Source organism: Rutilus rutilus (assembly GCF_951802725.1).
Source record: "Rutilus rutilus genome assembly, chromosome: 2".
NCBI lineage: Eukaryota > Metazoa > Chordata > Actinopteri > Cypriniformes > Leuciscidae > Rutilus > Rutilus rutilus.
This window is the reverse complement of record NC_140210.1, coordinates 31,888,575-31,905,882: the sequence shown is the minus strand read 5'-3', so window position 1 is coordinate 31,905,882 and position 17,308 is coordinate 31,888,575. Positions and strand designations below refer to the sequence as shown.

Below are 17,308 nucleotides of genomic sequence, written 5' to 3'. Positions count from 1 at the left end.
ATAAGTTAAGTACAGAATTTGATCTTTTAATATATCTGTCTGTCTTTGGACATTAAGCGTTTTTCGCACACATTTTGAAAAGACAAAAACGGACACAGACAGAGTGAAACTAGATTTTTTTTTTCTTTCGATCAGGTAGGGTACAAGTGATTTCAAAACATGTCAGCCGGTTCTAATTTTATTTTTGGATGCTGTGAACATGTTTAGCTAAAAAGACTGCCACTCCAGTTTAGCGTTTATTGTTATCTCTGCAGTTAAAAAGACAAAGTTGACAATTCTGGCTATACTTTCGTTACTTTAATAATTTCTTTATTTTAATGTTATTTATTGATCACTCAGGGTTATCTAATTTAACTATTTGTGGCTTGTATTTTGTTCCCCTGCACTTTAGGCATTTTGCACACATTTGTTCTGCAAAATAGTCCTTGCGACTTGATTCTGACTTATTTCGTTTTGTATTTTTATTTATTAGAAAGGTATATTCTGTTCTAATTTAATTCTGTAAATTAATTGTTTATTATTTTTCGGTGCATCGATGTTGTGCTGTACTACAGGCAGGTTAGCCGATTTAATTTGATTTGCCGACATTGCAGTGTGGCCTTTCAGCTGTTATTTATGTTATTTCTTAGTTTTATTTATCCAGCATGTTATTATACATTTTCTTCTATATCTTTGTGTGATGTTCTGTACATTGTGGCTTTAAAATGTTAAAGCACCTGAGGAGTCAAAAACATTAGTAAACAATTATAAACAGTGCACGACATTAACTACATGTCCGGGACAAGTGGATTTTTTTTTTTTTTTACTTAGCCTGATTAAAATGTCAATTAAAACAACAACAACGGAAGCAAATGAAAGAGAAAAAAAAAGACAAAAGGAAAGATAAGCCATATCCACAGCTATATCACCCTGTAGACAAGACTATATCAAGACTGGTTGCCCACTAAAGCCAAGCAGGGTTGAACCTGGTCAGTACCTGGATGGGAGACCTCCTGGGTTGCTGCTGGAGAAGGTGTGAGTGAGGCCAGCAGGGGGTGCTCACCCTGTGGTCTGTGTGGGTCCTAATGCCCTAGTATAGTGATGGGGACTTCTAGGCTGTAAAGGCACCGATATACTCAAATTTTGGTTTTCTTGCAAAAAAGGCAGTGTGAAAGCGAAGTAGCGAACCACAACAACAAAAAAAAATAAAAAAAATCAACATTGTATTTGGTCCGGACCAAAGCAAGTGAACTAGTTGACTTTCCTCGTGTGAATACACCCATAGCCTCCAAATAATCCCCATTCACTCAACTGGCTCCTTCACTCTCTCCCATCACCACCTATAGATGGTATGTGTTGAGCGCACTGGCGCCGTTGTTCTGTGGCTGCCATCACATCATCCAGGCGTGTACAACAGTACATAGTAAAGCACTATATAAATGTCTCATTCATTCAATCATAAGCAGCAACCATCACATACTCTAAAATAGAGCTTCCAAAACTGTGGGCAGCAGAGGTATTGCAGGGGGGCGTGCAGTTCTGGTAGCAAATACCTAACCCTGTCCTTCAAATACCCTGAGCTCTCTAACAAGGTAATGTCTCTCTGCTAATCCAATCTCCACCTTAAATTGAAGTCTATACAGCCGGACATCAAATCTTTAAAGGTTCATTCACACAGAATGCATTCTTGCATTCCACTGCACTGTTTTTTTTTTATTGTTTTTCTTTGTGAGACGGACACTAGATGGACATCTTTGACCACTGCACAAAACAAACAAACATGTCTTTCACATTACTTTTCCATTAAAATGGAGCTGTAATCATGTAATTTAAAATGTAGCTCAAAACAATATCGAAATTTTTGATACCATTGAAAATTCATAATTCTTGTTGTCACCATTTGCATTAACATTAAGAACGACAGCATTTGGATGCTGTCATTTTAAGATCGACTGCATGGATCCAATATAGCCCACTTGTGTTTTCTTTCTCAACTGTTTACTTTGACACATAAGTGTTTTTATCCATTCAAGCCCAATTAATCTGCAAAACACACTGAGTTCAGTTCTAACACGCTTTATGAGCAGCACCTTCAATTGAGCTTGTCTCTCAAACAGTGATGAGAACATCTCTCTAACATCACACGCATATAGCAAAATGAGTGGTCTTTTGTTGCATTCTGCACTTCAATGGTTTAAAATCACTTCATTTTAAACCACAATACTTAAAAACGCATGCAAAAGATAAACTCTTGTGACTGCGTAGCACAGCAAAGACACGTGAGCATAATTGCAATAGAGACGATAGTCCAAAATCTCTACCGGTTGACCATGTCTACCGGTATATCGCCCATCCCTACATCCGACTGTTAATAAATGAAGTAACTTTGTGCAAAGAGACAACTGGGACACAACTTTATGACTCAGAAGTTTGGGAAACTCTAACCTAAAAACATCTTTATCAAAAACATGTCAACAGGAAAACAGTACATCTACCTGCCTGTGAAATCAATGCTGAGTGAAAATGAAACTACTAACGAAACCAGTATAACATGGGATGTTGGTGGTAACACACAGCTGTCTTCATCACAGCTGCAAAGGGTAAAAAGTGTATCTTACATTATTATGAGAAGTATCTGTCTTAAATGTTCTGATATAAATAAATGCTTGAAGATACGATTTTTTTTGTTTGTTTATTCAATCCTAACAGCCATCTTAGACTTACACAGATCCCAAACGGCACAATTCATCAGATGTCAAACAAAATGGGGTTTACGAAGATAAAGCAAGTAGTATTTGGCTGGTCATGTGATCTCAACATGAGGCAGCTCCAACCATGTAAATGATGCTTATCTTTCCTCATCTAAAATATGACTGGAGAGGTACTATTGGTTGCTTTAGGGGTAAACCTTTTTTAATGAGGGAAAAACACTAAGTGAATCAACACTTCCTTCAAATTTCTCTGACTCAGCTGAAAATTAACAAGTTAGGAATTCAGACTCATTATTTGCCCAATTATGTTTTTTAAGACTAGAGGCAGAGGAGAAACATGCAAGTGTTGAAGGAACATACCAACAGAGACTGGTCGAGGGAGGGCTGACGATCGTCCTTCTCCACTGTACGTTTGCAGTCAGAGCAGACGTACAGAGGCAGCTGAAGGGCGTTGGAAGATTTGGGTGACTGGGATGTGCCATTCTGACTGGATCCTCCAATATCCTGGGAGACGGCATCCTTACGCTCGCTGCGACACAGCAGGCAACGGTCACCAGTGGTGTAGGGCGCCCTCTGGTTCACCCCGAAAGTGAACGGGGTCTGCATAAGAGACAGCAAGCAAAACAGATCAACTGTGAGGAAGCAGCTTTCCCTTTCTGCTAGATACGTAAACTGCCCATACGGATTATTCTCAAATTGCACTAATGGTCGTCCGCTACAGGAGATCAATGGTTCAACACTCTAGAAGACTAGAATAACGCTTCAAAACAGTAGGCTAACTCAACTTACACCGGATCAGACTTTCAGGAAATCACAGCTGTGCTACCGGCTACCGCACAGAGGAAATGCAAATACGGCAGAGCGCTGTGTTCCAAAGTGAGAGATTTGCCTGTTACCTGAAGGACTCCAGAGAAGTCGGCGTTTACTGGCCCTTCTGAAAACTGTGGAGCGCCATTCAATGGGACCTAAAGAGAAAGCCGGCGATAAATCAACTCATTCCAGGCTCAAGGTTATAAACTTATTACAATAATGTAATTACATACACTATGTTGTTTACGACTTCAGCTCAAAGCTAAAAGAGTGCCATCTAAATGCAGTACTCGTAGCTGTCAAAATGCAAGAAAAAAAAAAGAAAAAAAAAAACTTTAGCAGCACCATGCAGCAGAGTTAAATCTCCACTGGATAGATCAGAGGTTGACCCCGGATGAACCGCTGACAGTAGCAGAACACCTATTTTTATATAATAATTCTGTGAAGATGACATATGATGAAAGTAATACTTCTACATGTACTTCATTTTCCAAAGGTCCTCTCAACTGATGAGTCACAACTCAAAATGGATTGCGGGTCTTATGATAGAGCAGCGGACAACAATTCAAAGAATAAAATGCAACTAATGAAACAATCATGCATTTGGACAGCAAAATAAGAGAAAACACTTTCAATATATGTTGTTGTTGATGTTAAAACTATAACATTTTGACACAAATTCATCTGTCACTTAGTAGAAGCTAGACAAATTATGCAAGTGCCAACATGGACAGGTGTAAATGATATGCCCACGAACTATGCAAAATAAAATAAAATACAAACCAGACTACATTAAAAGAGGATAAACATGATTTGTACAGATCAAAATTTGCTCCACGTGGTGAATGACTGTCATAAAACCATCAAAATAAGACATTTACAATTCAATAATACACTTCCAGTAACAACAAAAAAAATTCCATGTTCTATTTTTGTACTTTTGCACAGAATAAACAATAAAGAATGTTGTTAAATAGAGTGTGGAGTTGTCACTCGATGCCCATTCTAAAATATGCGTCCTGAAGCAAAACTAGACAATGCAGCTATCCAGAAATGTTAAATGCCCTAATAAACCTAAATAAATAAATAAAAATGAATTTGCATCAGCTCACAAATAATGTCAGAGCTGTTATATGTGGCTGTTAAAAGAATCCTCATTTTTTATTTAGAATAGCCAGCAGGTTATCAGCTATTCAATAAATCAGTGCTTGTGAAAATACAGACAGCCAATATTACATTGCAAAAAAAAAAATTAAACCGCTTTAAAGCTGATGAGTGACATTTTCCATGGTAAAGTGTCTTCCTCATCTCAGTTTAAAATGCAGATACAACATTTAGCCCAAGCCAATTGTTGACCAACAGACACATTGGCTTAACCAATAGCTGTTTGTCCGACCAATGGCAGTATTTTAAAACACGAATTATTACACACTTCAGTTTTAACCAAAATTGCTATCTGGAATAGGAGAATGTGATGTCTTGAGCATGTGCTTAGTTAAACACAAAAATGTCACAATAATTCCTGAGACAACAACAACCTGCCAACAAGCTCTGTACAGTAGATTACAAACAGCTTTACCGGAGTTAACCAGAGGTTGTTTGGCGGTATTATATCATGAAAAGAAATAGCCTATTGCAACAAATGATTCACATAAGACCTAAACTCCTAAGAGAACATGGCATTAGTCACATTCATAGACAGTTAGACATCCTCACGTTTTGCCCTCTTGTCACTGAAATCTGTGCACTCTAAGCAAAATAGCCATTATTCAGTCCAGAGATGGTCGCTTTTGCTTGCTTATGTCAATACAGACTGATACTCTTGTTAAGCTACATATGTAGTTTCCTTGGAAACAGAGGAATACCACCAGAAAGAACAAGTCTATGACAAAGCCCTGGACACTGGACCCTGTGCTATGAGTGGCCTATTCATTCCATGACACTTCTCAGGCTGGATTGCATAAATACCCAACTCAAACGAGAGGAAAGCAGCTGATAAACTGAGGTAAGTGTGTGTGTGTATGTCTATAAATGGTATATACTAAGAGTTAACTGTGCTAAATGATGATACATCACATTACCTTTACGTCCAAATCACAAACTTTGGACAAGTCTCAATTTAAAACCACTGACAGACATAGTACATCCTTTGTTGACATTTACGGTTGAATATTTTCAAGCACTTCCGGTTTGATCATACTTGACACAACTGCCAGAAAGTTCAGAAAGGAAAATTATTACCTCGATTTTATTTAATAACGCAATACATACAGTTTTAAACACAGAACCTGTGCTAAAAGGAATAAAGAAAGAAACGTGTAAGGGAATATTTTGAACTTAAATGTCAAAAAACGGTGGACTTTAGCATTTGATCTGTCTATAGACATGGTTACATTACTGTTGACTGCGGTACATAAACAGTGATATTTTCAGCCTCAAGAATACATTTACTGCTTTTTATCAACTGCAAGGAAGGTTGATAAAAATCATATGGTTATTGAAGAACACCTTGTAAACACATCAGCTAAAACTGTCCAGCGCTTGACAAGTTAGCTTCACATCACCCAGAGCGACAAAAATCCCTCAAACCTCCACATCCGTTGCATAAAATCACTCTAAATGTGCTTTCCACACGTCTTCACGGTTTTCTTCTCATGTTTCTATGATCAGACCAGGAAATGTGTAAGATTAAAGCTCTAGATCAGTGAAGCTCAGCTCAGGCTCCATGTAAACGTGAGATCAGCTACAGGGGCTTCTCTTAGGCCTCCAATATCATGGAATCTAGAGTAAACTACACCCACAGGCACCATCAACCACCCCGCATGCCCCAGCCGCCTCACCTCTCCGTTGAGGCTGGGGATGGTGCTCGGGTCTCCGTGCGCAGTGCCGCTGGAGGGTGTTGGCGGAGCTCCGGCCTTCCCTGCGCCGCCGCCCCGCTTATTCTTCCTGCGCTTCGCTCCGCGTTTGGCGTCTGTAGGACTCATTTCTACCCACGGAATACACAGACAGCGTTCCGTCCACAAACAGCAGGGTCTCTGGTGCAATGCCAGGCTCTGACGCTGCGGACACGGATAAAATATAGCTGTATTTGAGAGATATAATCTAAGAGCCTGCCAACCTGCTCACAGTATAGCAGACTTCAAATTCCAATATGGCCGACCCACCAGGAATTGGCCAATGGCGTTTACGCCATGACGCAATATCGTATAGTGCGATTGGGGCTTATGGGAAATTGAGTTTTAAGAGGACGCGACCACGTAATATTATTATTGTTATTATTACTAGTAGTATTATTAGTATTTTTGATTAGATGTTGGTGTTGGTGCTGAAAGATTGTTTAAAAAGATCTAATTTCATGTGTATGCGAGCGTAAATGGCGAATAAAGCTCATTGTTATTCTGAATATTCTTCCTCTATTTTAGGGTTTCTCTCATCAAGTTCTTTGAGTATTTTACATGTGCGTTGTTTTTCTTATCGATATTTTCGTTTTCTAGATAATACTTTAAAATGAACGCTGTCCGAGAGAGGGCTTTATATATATATATATATATATATATATAATTACAGACGGTAATCGTAGTAAGTAATCATAGTCATTAGATGGCGGTAATGAGTTATCCAACGTGCGTTGCCAATTTATAGATTATGGACAGCTCAATGCCACCGGACTAATCAGAATCCTGTATTCCACATAAGATTTTTTTTACTTATGTTAAAATAAACGCGGTGTGGGGCGTGCTACAGATTGTTGTTGTTAATAGTTTTCCCATAATTAAAACCATTAAAATTAATGAATTATTTGATTGCAGTGCAGCTTGTCTAAAGACTCCAAATATTGTGTTTTTATTATTATTATTATTTGTTTATGAATGTAATTACGAAAATATAATTTAAATATTAATGATGTAGCCTATAAAAAAAAAACTGGGACACTTTTTGGGGGGTTAATATCACTTTGTAGACTTTTCAAAACAATACTTCTGTATTATTTTGCAATAAATAAACGCCGTATAGCCAACAGCTTGCTACGATTTTATTTGGGCCATCGCTAAAGTTAACAATCCGGGGGGAAATAGCTGAAAAGTAGGATGTGACCGGAACTGTCGCCCGGGGTGTTAAATATATTGTCTTTAAACACGGGGACACCTCAAGGATGTGTTTTGTCACCTTTGTTGTTTTCTGTCTGTAGCCTGCAAATGAGACGAGAATGCAAAATGATAAATTAGACGATACGGCACTAATTGAACACTATGTAAAGAATGGAGTAGGCAGAGAAGCAGGTTTTGAAATTAGAAAAATGGTGTAAAGCTAGTTATTCTTATTAAGGAAATTAAGAGGATTTTTTGTTGGTCAAGGACGGTGTTTTGCAAAAAGTTCAGTTCATTTGAAAGTGTTTAAGGCCTATTACAGTTTGCAAATAACATAGCAATATAAGGGTATGTTTATAGGCTAGCTAAAGCAATATAATATTCTTCCTGGAACCCAGGCATAGACTTTTGTACACTGTGGGCATTATATTTTAGTGAATTTCTCTGACAACATACATGTCACAGTTTTAAGTCTGGATGTCCTGTATAGAGCATTGAGGGCTTTTCTTAGAGATACCAAATATTTGGAGGTTTCACCGTGACAACAACTTCTCCTTGGTCTTTAAAAATGACTGATATTAATTTAATGATCAAATTTGGCACTTAGGACTTAATGCATGTTAGGCTTTTTTGGTAGACACAACAAGTGAATAGGGAAATAAATTGTATATCAATATTCCTATGAAATATATTATTATGAAAATGTTGCCAATTATTACTCCCATTATCACACTTCTTTTTTCATTACATGTTACCCCAAGAACACATCAATATGCAAATTAGATACAGTGCAGGCTATAGATACATTATATTGAATAGAACTACCCATTTAACCAACATATTGCATAAAGTAAAATGGTATATCAATTCGTTCAATTTTGGAACCTGAAACCTAAAAATGTATTGGTAAAAAAAAAAAATAATAATAATAATCCCATTGTTTTTACCTATACTTTTTATTTCATGTCTTTTTACTTTTTAAACAACTGAATACTGGTGTCCACTACAGAGGACGTAGCATAACATGAATAAAAAATATAATTTTTTTGGTTCTCAGGAGGACAAACCTTTGTGCCATATGCAATAGGTCTTGTGAATAAGTGATAGGAAATAGAGTGATGTAGGAAATATGAATGTGTTATTGGTTTGATTGAAAAAAAAAAATACAAAGAAAGACATGGTTTACCTCAGGTGTCCTTTAGCCCCATTCTCCACCCACAGATGGCGATGTTGCATTAGGCTACACCTGTTTTTTTTTTTTATGCTAGAGAAAGTAAAACTGAGCTATTGGTTTACATTCCGTAATAAGGACAAGACAAGGATAAACAACAGCTAGATCATTTTATTGCATTTCCTTGATTATGAGATGATATGGAACACTAATAGAAAATTACATCTATTAAACATGAAATATAGCCTTCCAGAAATGATACTGAATTTTGCCATATTTCTCGAAACCTTGAACATGTCAAAATCAGTTCATTATGTCATATACATTTATTAACAAGCTTCATCCCTCTCTTTGAATCAGGGCCATGGTGAGCAAAGAGATAACAAGTACAGACAGTACATGGAGAAATAGATGACAAATCCAAGACAGATTGTAATCTAATACTACAAATCAAAATATCGTGCACTTAATGACTTCGGCTTGAAAAGATCAAACTATTCTAAAATACAATTTCACATTATATGTCTAATCTGTACAAATAAATTAGCAAAAGAACAGAACTATTAACAATCCCTACAGATTTCTTGCTTTGCTGGCTCATATGAAGGCAACTCTAAACTACTGCAGAATGACTCCAGAACACAGTAGTGCAATATAGGCACACCCTCTTAAAAACACACCACCACAAATGCAAGTTGCTTTCTTGTGTTTCTTCAGCAGAGTCAAAAGGTCAAGCGGTCTATTTTCAAACATACTTTCAAGTTTCAGCAGGACAAGTTTCTTGCCAGTTTCAAAGTCTTTCTTTCCAGTAGCATATTTAGATCCACCCTAAAACGTGCTTCCTTTTTTTTTTATAATCGAGACGTGGGCTGTTCATGTCAGTAAACACAAAAGCAGAGCGGATCTTTGATATCCAAAGCACATATATACAATCAATCACATAGAAGTTTTCAAACCCACCCTGGGTGCTGGAATCCGAAGCCAAACTGGAAGAAGAAAGCAGGGAGACGAGCAGACGACCACTATACAGACAGTTCTGACTGTACTATTTGGCTGGAATACAGCACAGGAATTTTTGCACTGTTTTTTGCCCCGATTTACAGTCTGGACGAGTCAATTCTACAGTTGCAGAAAGTCGGAGGCTCAGAGTCAGTCTGCAGACTTAAAGGAGCTGTATGTAAGAAATTAATTTCAATTAATCATAAAATGGCCCTGATATGTCACTAGACATTAAGAAATCATGTTCATTTCAAATACTTATATCACTGACAACAGTAGTACGGCCAGGATATTGTCACTTAAAAAGTGAAGTTGCAGCCCTCAACTGATGTTGATGTTGTCATCTTGTGTTTTGGCCTGATGCCCCACCCTCCACCTATCTACCAATCACGAAGTCAGTAGTGTTTCGGCATCCGGGTTGCCAGCTCTGCTCTAGTTACCACAGCTGCAGCTACAAACGTTCGTGCTGGATCCTGCAGCCTATCTGGAAACCTCGAGTCAGGGGGGAGGGGGAGGGGATACACCGCTCTACAGTAATTTGAAAGTGATTGCAGTACCAGTTTTGGCCACAATCTTACATACGGCGCCTTTAAGTTGACAGATTTCACAGAACATCACATAGCGTATGATGGGCACAGACCCCAAATTTTTTGCGTCAGACACATTTGTAATGCGTCTCCTAGCAATGAGCCAAGTGTTACTGTGCGAGTTTGTTGTGTTGGGAACGACCTGAAAGTGTGTGATCCTCAGTTAGTGTTTTAAAATCTGCTCAGATTTGTTGCGTATTTTAGCGTAAGTTGTGTAGCGTATTCCAGCAGCGTATTCCAGCCTTAAAGTCACCATGAAATCCAAATGGACTATTCTTATTTTTTATGAAGTATCGCAGTATTATATATGATTTGTCCGTGCGCATCAAATTTATTTATTAAAATTCATGTGCCCTTGTGATCTTTAATCAAATTAACTTCCGGGACGGGATAACCTGTCACTCACATGAAACCAATAGCAGACAACAATGATCCAATCAATTCCTGATGGACAAAATCAAGTCTTGCCCTACATTTCTTCTTGTTCGAGAAGCTGTTTCACACAGATGTACGTCACAATGAGTAAGAAAAGACTTTTGGCATCTTGTCAACTCTTCCAGACTGTACTTTGGGGCAAAAATCTTGTGTAGTGTATTCCAGTCTTTAGCTAGAATGAAGCGTTAAAGATTTGCAGAGTAGCTATTTAATTATTTATTTATGTATATTTGGAATTGTCTCCATATTGTTTCCCCTAAGTAGAGTTATTCTTCCTTCGGCAAGCCCTTGTTGGCCTCAGTATTGCATTCTGGGAAATAGGGAAGTGGGGCAGAGCGAGGGGAGGGCAGAGGTGCTGATGGTGTATTGGGGGTTGTTGAGGCTAAAGGCTCAACCAGAGCAGCGCTCCTAGAATCCTCCGATTGGGCAGATGACCGTCTCCTATTGGAGCGTCGTCTCTCTGAATGGGTGGAGGAGGGGCTTTTTCCTGGAGGGGGGCTGCTGTCCTTACGCCGGCGAGAAAGCTGGATGGTTTCCTTATCTAGAGCTGTGTTCTACAAGAGAGAGACAATACTGCATGTTGATGTTCACATGAGGCGCACCCACCCAAAAATGGAAAGGAAATTGAAAACAATTCAGTAGGGAAAGAGTAAGTGAGATGAAGTTACAATCTGGGAGGTCAAGAAAGTGATAAATTCAATCTTAAAGGGACAGTGCAACCAAAAACGAGAATTCTCTCATCATTTTCTCAGCCTCATGTTGTTCCAAAATTATGGCTTTCTTACTTAAAACACACACGTTGGGTTTTCATGTTTTATGGTGATATTCCATAGACATTATGATTTTTGTAATATACAAACTGCATATTATATCCCCTAATCCTACCAATAACAGGAAACTTTCTGCATTTTTAAAAAAAATTAAAAGCATATGATTTATAAGCTGTTTTTACTCAAGGAGACCAACAGTAAATAAAAAAATATCCCCACAAAGTCAAACATTTCTGGTACTACTATCTTTGTGGGGACAAATGTATTCTGTAGGGTGTAAACAATTTGTGCACTGGTAAAAGGTACACTTTGCTCTAAAATACACATTCAATAAGGTTTGAGAGATTTTATGTGAGACAACATATGCATGTTCCCACCATGCATACAATATGATCCCATTAGTTTACCTCAGTTAATGTATAAACACAAACTAACAATGAGCTCAAGTCCATTAAATATTATCAAAGACATTTTTCTGACTTAAGTTTGCTACTCCAACACTAAACCATTCTTCAAAATATCATCTTTTGTGTTCTGCAGAAGAAAGAAAGCCATCAGAATGATAAATGTGAGTGAGAAAATTATGGCAGAATTCTAATTTTGCTTGACCCTTTAAGGTTTCAATAAAGCATTTGATCTGTGTTTTTTCTTGTTGCTGTAACAGGAAACAGGTCCATACTAAGATATAAAAGACATTATGCATAACCCAGTTTCATTGAAAAGTCAATACTATTGATCACGTCGCAGGTGGAAAAAAGACCACAGCAGAGAAAGAGACAGAAAATGGCAGAGAGCGAAAAACACCACTGAAGTTTATGGAAGGATTAAAGTGAGTCAAGACCTTTTTTTTTTTTTTTTTTACTGGGGTCCAGGGACCCCCAGGGGGGGCACAAGAAAGTGCTAGGGGGTCCGAGGAAATGTTTAGAGAAAATTAGTGAAAAAAATAGACAGCAAAATAGACAAAAAATAATAGATTCAAATACAAATGTGATAATAAATGAATAAAATAATAAATATAGATTCAAATTAGTTAAAAAGTCAAATTAAATAAAAATTTAATACAATTAAGATGTTACTGTCACTTTCTGCCAGTATAAGAGTATGTGTGAGGAGACGGCGGCGGGGAGGGAGGAGCATAGCAGTTAGTGTTAGTACATACCATTGCCTTGGAGCTAGTCAGAGGATAGCAATGCCATGGGAAGAGCAGAAGCAGAGGACAAAGACTAGTCTTACTCACAGAGCACATACACCACAAATTCTTACACAACACTAACATAACCTCTAACAGTTCAGCTGAGGGACATTTCACAAGGTCTGCTTCAGAAACACCAGCTTGCTTGCTTAAAGCTAAATATAGCCACTTAAAGGGACAGATCACTCAGATATGAACATTCTGGACATTGTTTGTTCACCCTCATATTGTTCCAAACCTGCATGCTGCTGTTTTTAATATCCAAACAAGCTGTCAAATTCCAAAAAACCCTATAAAAGCACCATAAATTTAGTCCATATGACCATCTAAAGTCATATGATAGCTTTTTGTGCCTTTGTTGCAAGTCTGATGTAATGACTTGTGGTTACAAGACAAGAACCAATGTCAATGGCACAATATTTAATTTGAGAGCTGATTATCAGTGCATAATATAGCAGATGAGTCTCATAGCACTGATTTTCTTCTTCTTTTTAAACATTTTATAGTGCTTTTTTTTTTTTTTTTTTTTTTAGAGCCTGACATCAGTATGAACTGTTGATGTATGGAAAATATCCTTGTGATGGTTAATTAAAAACAATTTTTCTTTCAGTATATGGATTTAGAATGACATGAGAGTGAGTAATTAATATAAGTTTCATTTATGGGTGAGCTATTCTTTTAGACTGTGATATGATCTGGTTTCTTTGGTATGTTCCTCAGCTGATGTGGACAAAACCGATTGAAAAGAAAAAAAAAAAATTTGAAAAGAAAGCTGAAAAAATGAATAGCACCTGTCCAGATCCTATTAGATAAATATACAAAATGAAATAATGAAATGAAATAAATCAATTAAATGTAATAAAAAAGGACAATAATCACCAAGTAAATCCCCATTTCATCTAAAAATTTCTAAACAAGTCTTTCGATCTTTAAGTAAAATATTTCATCCAAGGCAATTTGTGTGCATAATTATGTATCTCTCTCTCTCTCTCCCGGTCATTAGATTTATTCATTTAAATAACAATACTGTGATGGTGGCAGAGTTTCATATTCGCAAACCACTTTCTTTAAAATTTTGATGGCAGTGGTCAAGATCCTAAGAATGAGGTTCATTTTGAGGACATTGGCAACTGCCATGAAATACTGTCTCTGGATTAGGTAACAGAGAGAGAGAGAGAGAGAGAGAAAGAGAGAGAGGCCATCAGATTGCAGTGTTAATATTCAAGCAGTCAGTAATGCATGCATGCCAATACAAACCTTCCAACTAAAGCCCAGAAGGAAACAATAAACAGCAAAAATGTGCAACACAAGCCATATGGCTCAGAATATTACAGCAAAGTGTTCATCATGAAAGAGCCACCATGAACATGGAGTGGAGTGAGGAGATGGGAACACAAAGTGGACCGGATTATGGTTGGGATATGAGGTACATTATGGTATGATTATTGTGAGGCAAGACCAGAAATGCTGAAAAAACCCAGTGAGGGTTAATAGGAGGCAGCCAGAGTACTAGATTTTAGTAGAGTCATAAGCTCTCAAGCTCATTAAAAATAGATTTAGGTTTGGATTCAAATACCCAATATCCAGTGGCAGACATCACTTCGGGTCTTGGGAGAGCAAGGAAGGGGTGTAGGTACAGCCCTGCCCTTATAGTTCAAACTGTCAAATGAGATTCACATCAATACACATTCAGCCAGAGACCCTGCTGCTGCCTTTTTCAAGCAGTGTAGTGAACAAAAAAGGCTAGCAAAATCATTGCAAATATATCATGAATATTCAGTATACTGCTCCGCCCATGTGCTGAGCATTTTAAATGTATACTGAGGTCTTGTCAAAACTGCATGATGAGGTCAAGTTCAAAGAATGAGTAATGGACAATATTCTTGATCATAGACGAGGTTAAGACCAATGACAACACTGAAAACACATTTACAGAAACTAACACCTTAATGACAATGAGAAGAACTAAGATAACTGGCAGTGAGGGGTTTATGGTGCAGTGAACTGGGATGGGAATTTAATAAGACACGAGGGTGGAAATGGCTGAAAATGCTTCTCCCATGTCTCTCTCTGAGCTCATAAAGTACTGCTTCAGCCAAACAATAAAAGGATTATGACTCCTTTGAGTCCTTCAGCCATTTTGGGGCACTAAAGAGAGCAGCACTGACTGCACATTTTTCTGTATTTAACACTATGCATATACATCACCGTTCCAAAGTTTGCTATCAGTAATTAGTTTTTTTTGTTCTTTTTGAATGATTTCTGGAAAATATTTATCACAGTTTCCACAAAAATATTAATCACAACTGTTTTCAACATTGATAATACTAAGCAATGCACCAAATCAGCATATTAGAATGACTTCTTAAGGATCATGTGACATTGAAGACTGGAGTAATGATGCAGAAAATTCAGCTTTGCATCACATGAATAAACTAATGACTTGTAGTCATTGAATATAAGTATAGCAATATATTCAAATATATACAAATATATGAGTAAACAGCTTAAAGTGAATGGATCCTTGACCTAAGCCGGGGACACACTTAACGACTAGCTGAAACATTCTAAGGCTGAACTAAAGTAACCATCGACTACAGCAGATTTCAAACACCGACTGTGAACACCGACTGAACGTGACTCGGCGCATTTGGGCATGATCAGTCGTAAGTATCAAATTACGTTACAGTCTTTAAGTGTGTCCCCGGCTTTAAAGGGAATCACTGCTGAGGGATTTAAGTTTGACAAGTCTCTGATTGGTTGTAATTTTTAACCATCAATTTGGCTATTAAATATGGTGACCGGGAGGGGACACGTTCGGTTCACTTAGTTTTGTCGTGGCCACAACATATCAATTTGTGGAAACGTGTAATATGTCATGGCCATGAGATATTAATTCGTGGGAACGCCATATTAACTTGTGGCCACGAGATAATATTTTCGAGGTAACGGGATCCTTATGTCGTGGTCACGTGATATAAAGTCGTGGCCTTGAGAGAACGAAATCTATTTTTTGTGGCCACGAGTTAAGTGTAAACAACCTGCGTGATCATAGTTTTGTCGTGGCCATTTCCGATAATTCCAGGTTTCCAAGTGAACCGAACATGTCCCCTCCCACATTTTTGTTTTGGTTAATTATTTTAAATACAAAAGTTGAAATCACACGACTCAGTAAGTCTGTGTTAAATGGTTGAAAGGTGTGTTGAAGAAATACATTATCACTTAAAGTCCAAAAAAAAAAAACTTTATGGAGAAAATGAACGGGATCTTTATAGCCTACTTGCGCCTGATGCGATGCTTTCTGAAGTCATTTCCAATTTCATAGCTCTGCAATATTTGGTGCTGTGCTTGTTTGCAATACAATAATCTCTCATATTTTCTGAGACTTAGCAGTTATGTAAGTCATGAGCGCTGAGAGAGACAAACTGATTGATTTGATGCTGGTGTCCACAGTGGCTGTAATTTCAGTGACGCTATGCTTTGGAATTATGTGTAATCCAAGTACTAATCATTAGGGACCGAGAGGATGACATTGTTTTGTTTTTTTTTAAGCAGTGAATATTTACAGGTGACAACAGCTGCAGTAATGATGGGCAGACTGTTTCTCATATGTGAGTGTGTGTGCTCACCACAAGAACAGAGACTCCAGGGGAAGTGTTGCTCTGTTTCTGCACAGAGTTAAAGTGCTTTTTGAGTTTACCTGCCACCTCCATCTTCATATTGTTTTCCATTGCAGCATCCTCCTGTTGGTTATTGAAGTGGATTAAGATAGGCCAATCTAATGGTGAGCAATATACTGTAACTGTGTCCACCAGAGCATATTGACTAAATTGTAGGTTTCAGTTTGAAAAAATATTTGAAACATAAATCAAAACCACCTCTAATACGGCTCAAATTACATCAATAATGTTTTAGGAGTAAGTGTGCGAGTGAATCCTTTGTGGCCATCCATGCTGCTCAACATGCAATGCATTTTGATTTTGATATATATAGAAATGTGATACTTTAGTGTAGCATATGCATTACACAACTCCACAATATTGACAAAAAACAAATCAAACATATACACCACTAAACCCTTCCACTCACATTTACAGTGACCCAGGGGTGAGACAACACGTCCTCTGCTGTGTATCTGGCCTCCACATTCACCTGCAGCATGTGACCAATCAACTCCTGTATAAACACATCATGATCATTAATTTGTTGATTTACTTATTTTTTTGCATTCAAAAGGTACACCAAAGGACAAGAAACAAATATTGTTTTATTAAATTTTTGCACTTAAAGGGGACATATCATGCCAAATGCACTTTTTTAGCCCTTAAATGCATTTTGTTGTATATTTGGAGTGTTTAGAAGTACAGAAAATATGAAATTATTCTCTTCAGGTGCTTCGTTGATATCTTTATATTCTGTTTTGGTCATATTTTTCAACCTGTTCCGATTTTTCTGTTATCTATGACGTTTTTTGAACTATTACGTCACAGTATTTGCAGCGGAACTGCCAAATAAGGACATCGACTTCCGGCCCAACACTTCGAGCAATCCGCCATTTTTATTTCT

General features: G+C 37.6%; 2 protein-coding genes across 4 annotated transcripts in view; both read right to left on the bottom strand.

The window, feature by feature from the left end:
• The window catches only part of fam193a (family with sequence similarity 193 member A), a 30,715-nt gene extending 24,053 nt beyond the window's left edge, over nt 1-6,662 (bottom strand). The window contains exons 1-3 of the mRNA XM_084401523.1: nt 6,341-6,662; nt 3,587-3,655; nt 3,051-3,290 (exon numbers count right to left, since the gene is read on the bottom strand). Coding sequence (XP_084257649.1) covers nt 3,051-3,290; nt 3,587-3,655; nt 6,341-6,484 — 453 coding nt within the window. The 5' untranslated portion in view covers nt 6,485-6,662. The remainder of the gene's footprint in view (nt 1-3,050; nt 3,291-3,586; nt 3,656-6,340) is intronic.
• A 2,250-nt stretch (nt 6,663-8,912) lies between these two features.
• Nucleotides 8,913-17,308, bottom strand: part of dclk2a (doublecortin-like kinase 2a) — a 50,073-nt gene continuing 41,677 nt past the window's right edge. For 2 of the 3 annotated variants that reach the window (XM_084402263.1, XM_084402264.1), the window contains exons 15-17: nt 16,832-16,918; nt 16,372-16,485; nt 8,913-11,334 (exon numbers count right to left, since the gene is read on the bottom strand). In XM_084402263.1, coding sequence (XP_084258389.1) covers nt 11,047-11,334; nt 16,372-16,485; nt 16,832-16,918 — 489 coding nt within the window. In that variant the 3' untranslated portion in view covers nt 8,913-11,046. Of the gene's footprint in view, nt 11,335-14,318; nt 14,402-16,371; nt 16,486-16,831; nt 16,919-17,308 lie in introns of all 3 variants that reach the window. The other variant, XR_014626500.1, reaches the window with a different exon arrangement.